Source organism: Nuphar pumila, chromosome 10 (assembly GCF_984573655.1).
Source record: "Nuphar pumila chromosome 10, dmNupPumi1.hap1.1, whole genome shotgun sequence".
Classification (NCBI taxonomy): domain Eukaryota; kingdom Viridiplantae; phylum Streptophyta; class Magnoliopsida; order Nymphaeales; family Nymphaeaceae; genus Nuphar; species Nuphar pumila.
In genome coordinates, this window is record NC_143258.1 from 105,874,544 (window position 1) to 105,892,706 (window position 18,163).

The 18,163-nt window shown below is 40.3% G+C and overlaps 1 protein-coding gene across 6 annotated transcripts in view; it reads right to left on the reverse strand.

Annotated features, from left to right (window-relative positions):
* LOC149827776 (ion channel POLLUX-like protein, putative (DUF1012)) overlaps nt 1-18,163 on the reverse strand; it is a 135,209-nt gene that overhangs the window by 87,564 nt on the left and 29,482 nt on the right. For 5 of the 6 annotated variants that reach the window (XM_090019619.1, XM_090019617.1, XM_090019618.1 and 2 more), the window contains exons 5-9: nt 3,121-3,192; nt 2,189-2,264; nt 1,943-2,041; nt 1,691-1,845; nt 1,487-1,591 (exon numbers count right to left, since the gene is read on the reverse strand). In XM_090019619.1, coding sequence (XP_089875745.1) covers nt 1,487-1,591; nt 1,691-1,845; nt 1,943-2,041; nt 2,189-2,264; nt 3,121-3,192 — 507 coding nt within the window. The remainder of the gene's footprint in view (nt 1-1,486; nt 1,592-1,690; nt 1,846-1,942; nt 2,042-2,188; nt 2,265-3,120; nt 3,193-18,163) is intronic. The other variant, XM_090019620.1, reaches the window with a different exon arrangement.

Genomic DNA, 18,163 nt, shown 5'->3' on the forward strand with positions numbered 1-18,163 from the left:
TTTATTTTTTTCGCTTCTCCCTTGTTTCCTAGGTCGCTTCCGAGACAATTCCCGATTCGCTCCTAAGTCATCCCACATTTCCCGCTTCCTAAAATTTTGAAAGTACCTCGCTTCCCGTTCCCGCTCTCGCTTCCTCAACTGGCAACCATGATTCAACCTTATTAAAATGACTAAGAAACCATTAAAAGAATGATATTTTTGAAAATGCATGCTTACTTTTAAGATAATTGAAAGGTCAAACACCTTTTCCAAAAAAGTAACTTTATGAATCTATCAAAGTTACCTTTTTTACCTCAAAAAGTAATTATGTATTTTTAAAAATGACTTCTTTTAAGGGTATTTTAGTCATTTTAGTAAGGTTGAATCTATCTAATGTTAAACACAAGTAGTTCAATGTTAGATTAACCCTATATATATATATAACAGATTTTATATATATGTGTATGTGTGTCAAAAACACATGCACACATGTAAACAATAAAAATAAAAAAGAAAGAAAAAAGATCAAAAGGGAGAAAAAACAAGAAAAGAATGGAGAGGTGAGACGAGGAAGAAGAAGAAAAAAATAAGGAAAAAAAAAGAAAAGGGGAAAAAAGAAGAAGAGGAAGAAAAAGAGAAGCGAGAGGGATAAGAAGAGGAGGAAGAAAAAAATAAGGTAAAACAGAAGAGCAAAAGAAGAAGAAAAAGAGAGAACAAAAAAAGAAAGCATTTGGGGTGGGAGGAAGGATACAAAAAAATTTTAAAAAAAAATGACAACCATGTCTCTACGACCTAAGCAGCCTAGGTCAAAAAACAGAGCCCTACCAACTAGACCCATAAGCCTAGGTGGTGGCCTTACACCTAGCTTGCCTAGGCGGAGCGTAGGTGCAGTTTTTGACAACTAAGGGACACCCACACAGATGTAAGTGTAACAGTAAACCATATGAACAGAGCTTACTTATACACATGTTAATAAAAATTCATCACTTAAAGCAGTCTACGTTGAGCAGAAAAGGATGAAAAGAAACATAGAGATGTTTATAATAGTCACCAACTCAACGTAACACCATAAACATATACGCACACATAAAGAGAGAGAAAGAGATGCTTTGCAATAGCAAAGCACCACAACTACTCATGTATTTGCTTTTATGTTTGTTTCTATTTACAGAAAGCAGTAAAAAATGTACTGTAAAAATTTGGGAATAATGAAAATTTGAATTTTGTAATTGCTTTTATTATTGTTCCTATTTACAGATAGCAGTAAAAAATGTACTGTAAAAATTTGGGAATAATGAAAATTTGAATTTTGTAATACGGTACCAGCAAATTTTAACAGTAAAAAGGTAATAAAGAAAAGAGGTCATGATATACTGTTACCAAAGTTAAATTCCCTTTGTGCAGCTGGAACAAATGCACCACAAGCTATTGTGTTTTCTTACTGCTATAGATTGTGCATGTGTGTGTATAAGTAAGCTAGTAACTCAAACTATCTCAAATATTGCACCTCCGTGTGAGAATATCGATATGATGAAGATCCTTGGTCATGCTGTCAACAATTTTATCCAGATGTTTTTTCGTGTGTTCAGATAGGAGAAGAATTCGTTGCCTCCTGCAGAAAACCTTCAAGAGGTGACTAGCCTAATCAACAAAAGCAGCCACTTAAGTAAAAGTCTTTCTCCTATTCAATAGTAAGTAGAGAAAACATTACCTTCTTGTTGCAGTGCCAGACCGTATAGAAAATTCATGATACTTATTGAGCTGCTTGAGTATAAACCCTAGATGACTATTAACACCACATATGACAACATGATCAGACTCCATTACTTGTGATTGTGCCCCTTCCCTGACCTTTTGCATATTATTCTGTGAATAAATAAAGATGCAAGCAATACATAAGGCCTTTCAACGAAGAGGCATGCACAAATAAGTTTCTATATGAAAGAATTTCAGAAGGATTTACTCTGAATTCTTCAGTCATTGTGCTTGTAAGACGAGAATAAAATAGCAAGCCAAGTACAGCTAAAGTAAAACCAATGATACGTTCAATACCAGTTCGTTCCTGCAATACATAAAGAAGCTTCAACACTCAACCTCATCGCACTAAAGAAAAAAAAACTCCTATCCTCAATATAAAATATAGAGCAGGCTAAACAGTAGACAAGTAGCTGTATATCAGCCAGTCAATAGTTCAACAATGAAATCATACCCGTAGGTGAGAAGATGATGAACAGAGGCATGCCCAAGAATCCCAAAGGCAGTCTTCCAAGGCTTGTTTTCTACTCCTAAACAATAAGAAAGGTTTTTGTAGTCACATGGAATCCTAAAAACATAAACAATGGATGCAAGGTCAGTTTTGGAGAGTCATAACTCATAAGACTCTTTACATATGGCTGCTTGAATTTCACTGTTTGTGTATTTCTGTCAGCAGAAGCTTTTTCTCAGCAACTAAGAGAACACATTAAGAGCAAAATAGGTTTCAACTACAATTTTCCATGCTTATCAATTCAACTTTTAATTTTTCCAGTATAACTTTCATTTTTAGTCTTATCTGCAGGTTTGTTAAGAATATACTCATTTATATTTCCCTCTTTTCCCAATTAAAGAAGTCGAGAACAGAAAAGTAGGCTTCATGGATTTGACAGTCTCCAAACATGAAAGACAATATATGTTTCTCACCAACCATACCCACTCCATTTTCACAAAGAGGCCTAACTGCTGACCATAATCAAACATTTTCTGCATGTTAAAGTATTGTCTAACATGCAACAGACCATGAAAGACAGGCACCTTTCACTATAGGAAAATCTCATTGTTATACCAAAACATAAATTCCTAGATTCAATTTTTGCAAAGTTTGGTGGGGTGGTAGATAGTCTGCTGAAATATCAAAATGGAGAACATAAGGCTATACTTAAAGATGAGAGTCAGGTAAATTAGACATATGCAACTGTATGCTATTCATTTTCTATAAAATATGAGGGATTACACTGTGGATACTAAGAGCCACCGAAGACTGCTACCATTATTTCAATTACTATGCATGCAACTTAGACGCTATTGGAGAAGCAAAAGATGAATATAAGATTTGTACTTATATCTGTTTGATGAATGTCAGTTTGGGATAAATATAGTAGATACCTATACTTGTAGAATAGGATACCTCCAACAAAAACAAATGTGAGGCATGCAACGATCAGCAATAGAAAATACCTGCAGAGTAATTACCAGTCTTGCTCATCTCAAATACAAATTGATTCTGAAAGTGTAAATCAACTTTAAGATAGAATTGACACTTAGAAGCACATTAGCAATTTTTCATGTTACTTTGCTTTCAAAACTATCTTAAAACATGTCAAAGAACATTGAACATGGGACTACCACCTTAAACAAATGCAGAATATCAAATTCCATCATGCACACAATTCAGAGCTAGATTTATACAATCCCTGCCAAGAACTATAATCATGCTAAACTCCTTGGTTCTAGTCTAACAAAAAGACAAATGTGCATTTCATTTTATTTCATTCCATTTATTTTTTGCTGCCATAAGTGGAGAACCTCTCAGGCTGGAGTCAGGTTGAAGCCATTGCTTGTGGTACTCAAGCAAAACCAAAATAATTGCAATGAAGGTGCCTTACATTTATTTGATTACATTTACCTTATTAGGTAGCAAAGTCCAGGTCTTCTCTGGTTGTAAACAAGTTCAAGCCATTTCTAGTAGCACTCATACTAACCCAAAATCACTGCAGTAACTTTCCATACTTAACAGGAAATGGACCAGGAGCAGGTAAAGGATTGGGATAAAAAGGATGGAAGCACAAAGCCATGAAAAGATATTGTAAAGATGCAAAGTCTTTGATCATGAACCAAAAGTCCACTAACTAGAGTGGATAATCACAAAAATGTTCTCTAAGGAACACACTCACAAATCCCACGAAGGGGACACTCACAAGAATGAACACAATATAAAAAATATATATTTATTCCATAAACCAAGTGAGCAAAAGCATAACTTTACAAAGGGGAGAACACCACTATTTATACACAATAGGGAGAAGAGAGGTAGAAAAAGGAAAGAGAGAGAGAGAGCATAACAAGTGGGAGAGACGCCTGCCATTGAGAGCAAGTCAAACTGGTTTGACTTGGGACCCAATGGATGTAATAACCTTAATTTTTAGGCTTTTACTTAAATATATTATGATATATATTTCATAACAAGGTGATTTGGGCCCGGGATCCAAGTCGCGGATCCGGGACCCATAAAGGGGTATTTATGCCTAAATATTTGCGTTATACTAAAATAATATTAATATTAGTAATAAAAGAGAAATATACATGAACACATATGTATATATATATATATATATAGCAAACTCGAGGATCCACATTTGGACCCACATGGATCCGACTTGCGGATCCATATTGATGGGGGTCAATTGGTATGGATAGGGTAAATTTTAAATAAAACTAATAATAATAATAAGAAGAAGAAGAAGAAATAAATAAAATTTAAAATTTTTATTATTATTTATCCGAGGATCCACAGTTGGATCCATTCGGATCCAACTGGTGGATCCATATAGTTTGGGGGTCGGGTTACGGGCCTCGGGTCCGGACCCGAACCGCGCCCCTGTGTAACCCCTTTTAAAGAAAGGGGCAACCCGATAAGGGTTGCCCGATAAAACCCTAACAGGAAAAGAAAGGGGGCAGGAGGGGGGTTACGCAAGGCGTAACCAACCCCCCCCCCCCATCTCGGCAAGAGGGGGGGGGGAAAGGGAGGTGGAAGAGGGGGTCTCACCCTCTTCCCTCATCTTTCTCTTTCTCCCTTCTCTCTCTCTCTCTCTCTCTCTCTCTCTTCTCTCTCTCTCTCTCTCTCTCTCTCTCTCTCTCGTGTGGGCGTGCTGTGGGGAGGTGGAGGTCGCCGGAAAGACCGCCGGAGAAATCTTCAACAAGGTACGGGATCTCTCTCTTGAAATCGGATGAGAAAATGGGTATGGACTGGATTCCATGTAATCTTTTGTGGAGATATCATCTTGAAATTCCTGTTCCATGTCTCTTTTGGGGCTTTAAGTGGGTTGAATCACAGGGGGGTTAAATTGTGAGTTTTTCACACGCTCAGATCTTCACATTTGTTCCTTGAGAGAGATTTGGTTTCAGTAAGCTAATGGAATTTCAGCTCGTACGGGTTTTTCTTTCTTTTAATTCGAATATTGAAAAGTGCCTAAATCTGATGTATATGATATTTTCGGAGGAAACAATGAATCGGATTTAGATTTCCCAAAATCAACCTATGTAATATTGATATATGCTGGACATAGGTATTTCAGATTTTTTTTTAACCCCTTTTTCTTGGCAAAAGCAGGCTGTCAACTAATTTAAGGCTCCTTACAGAATTCTTCAAATGAGGAAACTAGGTGGGTCTATGGAAGTACTTTGATTGATATATACCCTGAGGATTGGGACAGTGAGTTAATAGTCTGTGAGTCATGTACTCTATACATGCCTATGAAAAGACGAAAAGGAGGAGCAACTTGTGGTTGTCTGGGTGGTGGATTTCATGATAACTCCTGTGGTGATCCATAGCCAAATAGGAAATTACTGGCAGGAAGAAGGTTGATAGAGGAGATACGTGGAACGTTTCAAGAACCCCCAATCCTTCTTGTGTAGGGTTACAGACCATAGTCTTCTACCTATCTTGAAAAAAAAAATTACTTGGTAAAAATGTTTTCTGCTAAATTACAACTATGAACCGCATGTGCATCTGATGATTCTGATAGGTTGGTTGGCCTGGTGTTATAGCTGCAGGTTTGCATCTTGAGGTCTTTTTATTTCTTTTAGCTGTCTGTAGAATTATCAGTTCAAAAGGTTTTCTAAGCTACATCATATAATGCTGGGTTCACCCAACATCATAATAATATTGTTGAGCGTTTATTATCTATTGGCAGTTAAGCTGCAGATTGTTATAAATCATGTCATGCATTTAGTCTGATTGGTACTCGTGCAAACTCAGATGATATTCATTATTTAGTTGGCTTGACTTTTTCACAGACCATTATGCTGGGTTGACCACATGTCTCTGGATAATGAAACTGGGTTGAACCCTAGTCAATTAAGTCGGCAAAGCTTGAATAGCCAATTTCAAGAAAAAACTTATAAACTTGATGTTATTTTAAATCCATAATTTGACTCATAGTGTGTGTTCTAAATTTCCAGACCCTAGTTGTGGGCAGGTAAGTTGTCTTTCAATACATGTTACGAATGGAAAGTCTCATGTTTTGACTATGTATACCTCTACTGGTGTTATGTATGTTCCACATGCCTATTGGTTATGTTATGCTTATTCAGGGTGATGCTTCCTTATGTGCTTAAACTTGATAAATAATCCTTGTTCGAAATTATTGTTGTAAGTGAGTGTACTTGTGCATATACACATATGGAATTTAGATGCTTTTGCAGGGTCAAAATGGCATGGTTGTTCGTATGTTTTAATTGGATTGATTCATGAATGAACTCTTGCATTTGACACGAGTATGTGCATGTCATGAAAACATGCATTTAATGTGGGTGTGTGAATTTATGCTTATGCCTATGAAATTATTGTTTCATGCACAACTTGCCTTGCCGTTTTCCTCTAGCGAACGTCTCCTTAGTGCAGAGATCCTTGACAAGAACAGAAGAGGGAGTAAATTCAACTGAGGCTTTGATATCATCAACAAGTTTAGAAACTGAAATGATGTTTTTCTTGATTTCAGGAACATAAAGAACCTTTGAAAGATTGATAGAAGATTCGAACAGCGGTATAATGGATTTTCCAATATGAGAGAGAGTGGTGTGATCCATCTCCAGTAACTATACTGCATTTACCAATGTAAGGAACAAGTTTTAGGAGCTTACCTGCATCACCAGTAACGTGAGTCGCCGCGCCAGAGTCCACATACCAAGTACCTTGCTCATTTTGTTTCAGATTCAATTCTGCTAAAGCTGACAACAATAATTCTTTTACTTCTCCATTGGTCCTTGTACTGTCTGTGCTTCCTTTTGCTTCAGTTTGGGTTGATTTTCCTTTATTTAAAGGATTGAACCAACATTTAGCTTTGATATGCCCCCTTTTATTACACAGAAAGCATGTAGGGATTGGCCTCTGTCTTTGTGAGTTGGTATATGTGCTGGGTGTGGGTAATAATCCACGACCTCCTTGACCATTTCTCCCTTGTCCTCCTTTTCCCTTTATATCATAGCTTCCTCGTCCTCGTGCATAAGTAACCTCTGTAGCAAGAACTTCATGTGCCCCAGTATGCATAGATGATTCTTCAGAAAACCCCTTTAGGTTCATCTTATATTGTAACAATTTTGCACGCAGTTCTTCAAAATTGGGGAGCTCAGGTAAACATAACAATGAAGTAACAATCATATGATAGTCGTGTCCCAATCCACTGAGAGTTTGTTGTACCAAATCTTTATCAGTAATTGTACTTCCAACAACTGCAAGTTGATCTGTGATAACCTTCATTTTGTTCAAGTATTCCATGATGGTCATGGAATCCTTTCTTAACATTTGAAATTCTCTTTTAAGAAACATAATCCTGGCCTGAGAAACCTGTGAGTATGTCTGAACAAGTCTGTTCCAAAGTTGCATGGCAGTACAGTCATCTGGAATTGCTACAAGTACCTCTTGTAACAGTGTAGATGTGATATAAGCAACAAGCGCTTGGTCTCTTTTCATCCAAGCCACAAATTCAGGATTTCTAACATATATTGTAGTAGGTTCCCCTTTATTGTCCCTTTCTTCTTGTGATATGAATTCAGGAGGAACTGGAATAGATCCATCCAGATGTTCAGAAAGATCCTGACTCCTAATAAAAGGTATGATTTGTCTCTTCCAAGTCAAGAAGTTACCATTGTTTAATTTTTCAGACACGAGTTGACTGAGGAAGCTCGAAGAAAGAACTGACTGACTAGGAAGTGAATCCATGGTTTACAGTATTAAGAATGTATTTAGCACAGTCTGTCTACAGTTTCTGTAACTTTTTTTTTTTAGCAGAAACTAATTCAGATCAATGGCCGATGACAGTGGCTGAATTTGAAGCAGAAATTAAATATTTGTCAGATTTCTGATTTTCAAAAGTGATTGAATATTGAATATGAAAGTCATGAATATGAATTCATGACTGTGAAATGAAGAGCAGTATAGTTAACTAGCAAAGTGTATGAAGGCAACTAGCAAAGTGTATGAAGGACAGAATGAAGTGTAGCTGTATCAAAACAAAACCCGATTGCGTGATTAGGTCACGCTGTGACCAAAGTCAACTAGCAAAGTGTATGAAGGACAGAATGAAGAGATATTAAAATATATGTAAGAGCTATTTAACTGTGTAACTCAGACAAGAAGGAGAAGAAATGATCAGATCTAATTAACGTCAGATCTGCAGATCTGATCATTATCTGGAGATGGAAACAAATGTGAGATGAAAGAAGGTGCAGACTGTGAGAAATCAGATGTGGGAGTCACCTTACTATCGTAGCAAGAGATAGAGAGAGAGGTAAGAGGGAAGAGAGAAAAAAATGTTGGACGGCAATGATGTCTTCTCCCCTTTCCATTGATATTTATATGTTGTACGAGTGGTACAATACAGTACAATAGTACAATACAGTACAGTATGTTGTACAATACAGTACAATACAGTACAATAGTACAATACAGTACAGTATGCTGTACAATACAGTACAATACAGTACAGTAGTACAATACAGTACAGTATGTTGTACAAGTGGTACAATACAGTACAGAAATATATTCATTTACATATACATATTTAACAGCCTCCCTCAAGTTGAGGATGATCTTCAATCATGCTCAACTTGCCCTTAAGTAACCAAAATTGATGACTAACCAATCCTTTGGTGAAGATGTCTGCTACTTGGTCTTCTGATCTGACATACGAAGCCTCAATTTCTTCTGTTTCAATCTTTTGTCTAACAAAATGCTGATCAATCTCAATGTGCTTCGTGCGACAATGATGAATAGGGTTAAAAGAAATATTAATGGCACTTTGATTATCACATAAAAGCAGAGAGGAAGAGATAGGTTCATTCAACTCTTGAAGAAGATGCCGTACCCAAGTGACATCAGCTGTCCCTGCTGCCATTGCCCTGTACTCTGCCTCAGTGCTGGATTTAGCAATGGCCTTTTGTTTCTTACTACTCCAAGTGACAATATTTGGGCCAATAAAAACACAATATCCTGAAACCGACCTACGCTCATCAGGGTCCCCACCCCAATCTGCATCACAATATGTAAGTAAACGGTGTCCTGTAGTGAAGCTTTCATCTTTGTGATAGAGCAATCCATCTCCAATAGTCCCTTTCAGATATCTGAGAATACGCTTAATACATTCCATATGACAATCAGTGGGAGCATGCATAAACTGAGATGCTTGATTTACAGCATAAGCAATGTCAGGTCTTGTAAATGTAAGATATTGCAACATACCAACAATGCGGCGATATAAAGTGGAATCATGATATAATTGGCCTTCTTTTGCACTAAACTTATGATTTAAGACAGATGGGGTGCTGAGAGGTTTACAATTAATCATACCAGTGGTGTGAAGAATGTCAAGAGTATACTTGTGTTGACTTAGAGTGAGTCGATCATCTTGTCTATCGACTTCAACTCCCAAGAAGTATGGCAATGGGCCTAAGTCCTTCATCTTGAATTTGGCCATGAGTAAAGACTTGACCAAGGCAATATGTGCATCATCACTCCCAGTGATAATGATGTCATCAACATATATAAGAACCCAAGTAGTAACATGATCATTCTTATACATAAATAAAGAATGATCAAGTATACTCTTAGAAAAGCCATGCTGCTGAATTTCCATGGAGAAACTCTCAAACCAAGACCGAGATGCCTGTTTTAAACCATAAAGAGACCTTCTCAATTTACAAACCCATGTAGCCGCATCATGTTCACTATATCCAGGAGGTTGCTCCATATACACCTCTTCCTTCAAGTCCCCATGTAGGAACGCATTCTTGACATCCAACTGGCTAAGAGACCAACCATGCTGAAGTGCCAAAGTGAGGATCACACGAATGGTGCCAATTTTGACAACAGGGCTAAAAGTTTCCTCATAATCTTGCCCATATTGTTGTGTGAATCCGCGTGCAACAAGGCGAGCTTTATATCTTTCAATGCTACCATCTGGTTTACGCTTGATCTTGTAAACCCATTTGGAACCAACAACATTTCTATCAACAGGTCGAGGAACAATATCCCATGTATGACATTCATGAAGTGCTGCCATTTCTTCGTTCATAGCTTCAACCCAAGCTCGAGAATGGGCTGCCTGATGGAAAGTAGACGGCTCTTTCTCTTTGGCCACATTGGTTAGAAACAACTGAAAGTCAAGAGAAAAATTGTTGTAACTAACCCAACGATGGATAGGATGCCTTTCACGTGTGGATCGTCGAAGAGGGGGAGCCTCGTGAGATGGAGTTGAAGGGGCTCTTCGACGGGCATAAACCAAACCTGAAAACCGTGAAGGTGCATCCTGGATGATGGAGTTGTCTGCTTCAAACTGAATTGGTTCATCAACAACAGGATCTCTGATAGAATCATATAGCAAAGTATCACAAAGCCATGGATCATAAGTAGTTTGCTCATATACCTGAGAAGTATCACAAGTGCTGAAATGGTCATCATCAAAAACAACATTTCTAGACACCTTAATCTTACCCAAAATAGGATCATAACATCTATATCCTTTATACCCATCGGCATATCCCAGAAATCTGCACTAAACTGCTCTGTCCTGAAACTTGTTACGTAAAGAATGATCCACATGGACATAACAAATGCATCCGAAAGCATGCAAATCATCATAAGAAGGGTGAGAACCGTGAAGCAAATAATAAGGAGACTGATCTCCTAATAATTCCATAGGCAACCTGTTAATGATATGCACTGCAGTGTGAAAGGCCTCAGTCCAAAGAGAGAAAGAAATATCAATATTGTGCATCATACTTAACGCGGTTTCAACAATATGCCGATGCTTACGTTCTGCTACTCCATTCTGTTGTGGAGTGTAAGGACAAGAGGAGTTACGTGTGATGCCATGGTCCTTTAAATATTCACTAAAATCATGAGATATGTATTCTCCACCACCATCACACTGGAAATAAGTGATATTTGAATTGAAAAGGTTCTGAACAAGAGCATGGAATTGTTTGAAAAGTTTGAACACTTCAGATTTAGATTTCATAAAGTAAATCCAAGTGTAACGAGTGAAAGAGTCAAGAAATAACACATAATAACGAGAGCCAGATAGAGATGAAACAGGAGCTGGGCCCCAAACATCAGAGTGAATAATTTCAAATGGCTTGGAAGCTCTTTTATTGATACTTTGAAAGGGAAGTACATGACTCTTGCAGACATTACAACTAGGACACTTATGATCTAATTTGACTTTGGGAATAAAACCCTGAGAAGACAATTTGTCAAGGAACCCTTGACTACAATGACCTAACCGACGATGCCAAGAAACTGGCTTATTACATTGCATAACAGAAGAAGACTGACTCAAATAAGCAGGAAAAGATGGAGACACGGTAGATGACGTCTTCAAAGTCCCGGGGGCTGCTTCGAAGACGTACATGTTTCCGCGTCGTTCACCCTTAGCGAGCATCTTCTTGGTTCGAAGGTCCTTAAGACAAACAGAAGACGGAGTAAATTCCATGGATGAATTTGTTTCATCAACCAATTTAGAAACAGATAAAATGTTTTTCTCAATGGCAGGAGTGAGTAAGACATTTTTCAATGGTAGTGTAGATTGTGACAAAGAGAGAGATGCATTTCCAGTATGAGAAATAGGGTGGTGGGAACCATCTCCCGTGACAATAGTGCCAGTGCCAATATAAGGAACCATGTTGGAAAGTTTACCTGCATCAGAAGTAACATGTGCGGCTGCTCCAGAATCAATATACCAAACTCCATCATCATTCTGACGCAAATTCATGTTGTTAAATGCAGTCATCAGAATTTGTTGCACATCATGTGGCAACCCTGCACTCTGTCCCTGATCAGTACCCTGATGTGCTCGAAAATTTCCCTGCGGCTGCCCCTGAAACTGTCTAACATTCATCTGTCCAGCTCTTGGTCCTGGCCTCCCTGCCTTGTTGCGATTCTGTGGGTTGTGCCAACAATCTGCTTTCACATGGCCACGCTTGTTGCAATGGAAGCAAGTAGGGACACGGGTACCTCTAGTGGCAGGTGGAGCAGTAGGAGTAGGAAGGAGTCCTCCACGGCCCATATGAGCAGCAGGTGGACGAAATGAGGTAGACCCAGATGTAAACATGACAGGATGAGGATCATCAATAAGATGATCTTGAGTCAAACTAACTTCATACTGTAGGAGTTTGGCCTGTAAATCCTCAAAGCATGGAAGTGTAGAGGCAACCTGTAATGCAGTGCAAAACATACGATATTGGGGCCCAAGGCTTCCCAATACCTGCTGAACAACATCTCTGTCAGAAACAGGATATCCAATAGCGGCCAACTGATCAATGATAATTTTGATATCCCCTAGAAATTCAGTAATGGTCTTAGTTCCCTTTCGCATAGATTGGAACTGCCATTTCAGTTGAAGTGCACGTGATTCAGAAACCTGTGAATAAGAGTGAGCAAGATGTCTCCATAGTTCTGCAGCAGTAAAATGGTCAGAGATAGTTTGTAATATACGATCAGATAACGTGGCAGTCAAATAGGCAACCACAGATTGGTCCTTCTGAAACCAAACATCATACGCAGGATTTGGAATAGCAATGCAACTCACCTTCCCATCATTACCAGTTACCTCTTGCGTAATAGTCATAGGTGGGGCGGGTGATCCCCCATCCAGATGCCCGGAAAGACCATGACTTCGGATAAACGGCAGAATTTGGCGTTTCCAAAGTAAGTAGTTATCATGAGTTAATTTGTGAGAAACAAGTTGAGAAAGAAATTCGGGGCTGATTTTAGAATCCATAAGAAGATCAAAGATGAATCAAACAGCACGACAGAAATTCGTAGGTTGTACGGACAGAACCGTACGGACAGAAATTTTTGAGTTTTGGAAATCACGATTTTTTAGTTAATCGTGCAGAATGTACGATTTATCAACTATATTGCAAGAAATAGATAAGAAATCACAAGAAGTTTGAGAAAAGAGGCACTTTTGAGAAATGAGGGTTCCCAAATTTGGGGAAAACAGAAATTAGGGTTGATAATATTGGGGATAACAGAATATGTAAGAAGGAAAAGATGCACGATATGAGGAAATGAAGAAACGACGTCGAAATATAGTGATTCAACGGAGAAACAACAGAGAAAAGATGAAAAAAAAAAAAACACTTTCCTTGAGAACGCCCAAAAACGCACGTCAAGGTCCTTAGGGGCCTTCCAGATGATCGTGATTACCACGCCCTTGGCTTTGATACCATGTGAGAAATCAGATGTGGGAGTCACCTTACTATCGTAGCAAGAGATAGAGAGAGAGGTAAGAGGGAAGAGAGAAAAAAATGTTGGGCGGCAATGATGTCTTCTCCCCTTTCCATTGATATTTATATGTTGTACGAGTGGTACAATACAGTACAATAGTACAATACAGTACAGTATGTTGTACAATACAGTACAATACAGTACAGTAGTACAATACAGTACAGTATGTTGTACAAGTGGTACAATACAGTACAGAAATATATTCATTTACATATACATATTTAACACAGACAAGATTAGGGAAAAGCAAAGGTATTTTTCAGAATATCGTCAGATCTGAATAATGTCAGATCTGATTGAACTTGGGTAAACCAAAAAAGAGGGGCAGACGAGATTGGGGAAAACAAAAGTATTTTCTTGACTTAGGAGAAAGAAAAAATATCGAGGAGAAAGGGATCTTTAAGACGTACCTATTTTGATCGATTCCAGCTTTACCTGTAACGTGGATCTGATACCATGTTAGTTTTTGATCCACTCGTGAGAGCTGAGAGACAGGGAAAGAGAGAGGGAGAGAGAGAGAGCAGAAAATAAAAAACCGATAACCCCAAATTACACAGGGTCGGCTGCTGTATGATCTCATTTATAATAACATACAAAAATATAAGACTAGGGTACAAAAGTACCCTTATTACAAAAAGGTAAATTACACAGTGCCATTAATGACACATTACGGGTCTGGATCTCTAGACCCGTGACCCGTAGCTGGAGAATACACTACTTTTCACAGTGTACATCCTCACAGAGATCTCACTCTAGCCGGGTCACCCAATTCTTGATCAAACATACCCCCACAGCGAAACCTTTGGGAATCCGGTCCCCAACAAATGCCATATCCAATGAAAATCATTGCGATACACGCATCAACACAAATGACCGCTCTCAGGGTTGATAGCCACTAATACAAACAACAAGATCAACGCCGGATCACCTGGTCTGAGAAATGTATAACCTCACAAGGAATTCCGCCCTAGATAGTATACCTGGTCTTGGACCATACACTTCCTCACAGGAGTTCACCGTCTTCGCGGCTACCCGTTCGTGGACAGTGTACATCCTCACAGGGAATCTACCACTCTAGTCGGGTACCTGGTCTTGATCATACACACCCTCGCAGATAATCCTTTGGAGATCAGGTGCTCGACAAACACCCCACTCAGTGATACATGCATCAATAATTGACTGCTCTGAACCATTGACCGCCTCGAGGTCGGTAGCCACAATATGGGCACAAGCATGCATATCAGTAATATGCATCGTATCACTTCACCTAGAAGCATATAATCCTACGCATCGTGTTATTGCTACAAGGAATATTGTAATCCTCAAATAGGCCCTCAAAGCATATGTAAACGACACATGAGAACGCGCAGATATGGCAATGCAGTTGATACTATGGGCGAAGGGTAACTAATTCTACCCGTCAGCCAAAAAAAACAACTGAATAAGACAAACACTCATAACAATGCTCGTAAAACATATAATTACCATAAAATGGATCAGTCCATCAACAAGTAATTAAATTAATCGTAAGGCATAAACCATTGCATCACAAGTCATTCATAAGCAATCATACGGCAGCAGTTATATCACAATATGTAAGCAGCTTATAAGACAAGCGGTCACATCAATCCTAGTTGCCACCAGTTCGTAGATTACGAGTTGTACGCAATCACATCAATCATAAGAGATGCAAGCCAACAAATGCAATGCTATAATAAGTACCAAAACAGTTCGACCAAGGGATAAAGCAAGTCACATGCTAATATGTAGCAATTGGCATAATGTTATTATTATAAGCATTTAACTAGTATGAGAAGCTCCTTATTACTCCGCAAAGAACTACGTAAGCAGTTTAACCAACTAGAGTAACGCCTTGACAGGCGTGCACAGCTCAACAAGAAGCATACTGAACTATCGAGCAAGCAAGCGATTCAGTAGTGTAAGCGAATCTGTAGTGCAAGCGAATCTCACGACCCAACGACCAGTATGAACAGACCTTATGTTTCGATAATTACAAACCTGCGGGTATGCGCAGGCCAAACGTAGAACCAACTGAGACTAGTTCGGGCGTCTGTTATTCTATGTATTTTCAATAACCCAAATAGCTAGTTGAGTTCGCTCCAAAGGGACGGCTTTAGCCGAGAGAGGATTCCCCAAAGGAGGTTGTGCCACGGACGCATCCAACTTCTACAGAAGTGTTGAGCTAACTAATGTAGCCTGTTTCCCCTAACTCCAATGACTGTGGAGGCCGGATCGTTGCCTGTAGGGTTGGTTGTTAATAACCTGTCCATTGGAGTTTGTACCGCTCTATCCTCTCCCTTGACAGACAACCAGAAGCGAATAGGTACGTTAGGGGTTGCTTAACTAACGACCCATTCTATGCTGTGGTCTTTAAACCACTCGAGCATCTTTCCTGTGAAGGCGAATGTAAGGCCATTTATGTGATTACAACATTTTGCATTTAGCGTTGTTCGAGGTCGCACGACCGTCTCATCCGATCATCGCAGTACTAGACGTGTCGTGCATGACTACAAGTACTCTAGGATGAAGGGGGTATAGCTCCTCAATAGAAGCCTCAACAGGAGGGTTTCACAAAGATGTAAAGTTTATCAACTTTACTTTATCTTTTGAAACAGCAATACCTTGTGCCAACATTATGCATGTGATTATCTCGAATCACATCCGCTATCGGGGTATCTACATGTCTCGCATGACTCGATACCGGCCTCGATAGACGGGATACGGGTTTCTCAACAGAACACCTGCTAAGAAGTTTGCTCGAACCCCCAATTCGGGATCACCCGAGATATGCCAAAAAGGCGAGCAGAACTAGTTAGTCACATCCTTCCAAATGCTTTGATTTGGAGTAGTCTTTGATGCTTTTGCCCAGCTCCCTAAAATTTCAAGCCGACTCTGCAGGATTGCGCACACGAAGAGCCAGGATCCTTATGAGGTATCCCTCTCCTTAGACGAGGATGTGTCGCTCGCTCCCGATTGAACACTTGTCGCAAGAGGGAGAGTGGTAAATGCCCCTTGCATCCTCCACGAGGATGCCTTTAAGGCATACGCAAAGAGCAAGAACTTGCACGTCATCTGCAATAGCAAGGCAATACCAACACATAATGCAAAAGCAAGAGCCTAGGCGCAAAGCGCGACGGCAAAGTAAAGGTGGTAAGCAAAAGTGCAACGCAACCCTCGGCACAACACGCAACGGCAAGTAAAAACTGTAAGCAGGAGTGCAACACAGAACCTTTGCGCGATGCGCAACGACAACGTAAAGGAACTGTAAGCAGGAGTGCAACGCAGAACCTTTGCGTGGTGCACGACGGCAAAGTAAAGGACTAGGATCGCAAAACCGCGTCCTTGAGTTAAATGCGTACTCGTATATATATATATATATATATATATATATATATATATATATATATATATATATATATATATATATATATATATATATATATATATATATATATATCTTTAATGATCCCTTTTTAGTTAATTGAACTTAATTCAATTGTCCAAGTCTTCTGTGCAATCTTCCCCTACCTGGAGAGGTGACGGTCCTCGTATGCCAGTTGCGTAGGTAAGCACGAGCTTAAGCCATGAAGAGCGAGCAGGAACCACCGTTCAACCTGCGATGCTTAGAACTTTAGTATGCTAAACCATAAAGAAAACAACAGGAGGTGGGTCCGACAAGACCCGATGCGAAGCAAAACAAGGGACTTCGCACCCTGCAGACACGCTGCGAAAGCAGAGGCCAGGGGCACGAGCCCTGCTTAGCGTGGCAAGAACAGGGGAGGAGAGCCCTGGCTTTCTGCCAATGAACAGAGGCAGGGAGGCCTGCTCCCTGCCAGCCAAAGAAGACCGAGAAGACAAGCAGGAAGCAGTCGCTCCCTATTTGTAGAAGACTCAGGCGGCTAGGGTCCATCCCCTGCCGACCTGCCAGAGGACGAGGGGGGCGGAGTGGAGCGGAGCCCCCCTGTCGGAACAACAAACGAAGGCAGGGGGCGGCAAAGGCATCACCCCTACCTTCCGACCAGAAAGGAAGGTGGCGGCAGAGGGGTGTCGCCTCTGCCAGTCCGCTGGAAAAGAAGGTGTCAACAGGGGCATAGCCCCTGTCGGCGGTCAAAAGAAGAAAAAAAGAAGGGAAGGGGGGGTTGCGCCCCTTCCCTGAGCTCCCCGAGTGGAACTCCAGGCAAATGACAACATGTCAATCATTGTAAAACCCGCTTTAAAAAAAAAAAAAATTGGACCTGGGCCGAGTCGGGTCCGGACCCGACCCGGGCCCCTCTTCATTAGGGTTTTAATAACCCGACTTAGGAAGAGGATTTCAGATCCTCTTCCCGAGCGCCGCCCCCTTCCACCTTCGTTTTCGGAAGACTTAGGGAAACCCATCGGGGTTTCCCCATTCGCCCCCCCCCCTGAGGCTTTTAAAAGCACTGCAGGGGGCGGGGGAAGGCACACAACCCTTTTGCCCCCCTGTGCCGCCTCCTCCTTCTCCGCGCTCGCCACCACTGCCGTTGTTGCGCCCCGTGCCGACGCCGACCACCGCCTCCCAGGTACGCCACTCCACCTTCTCCTCCTCCCCCTCCCATCTCCCTCTTTGTCACCTCGCTAGGACGCCGGCAGGCGGCGCAC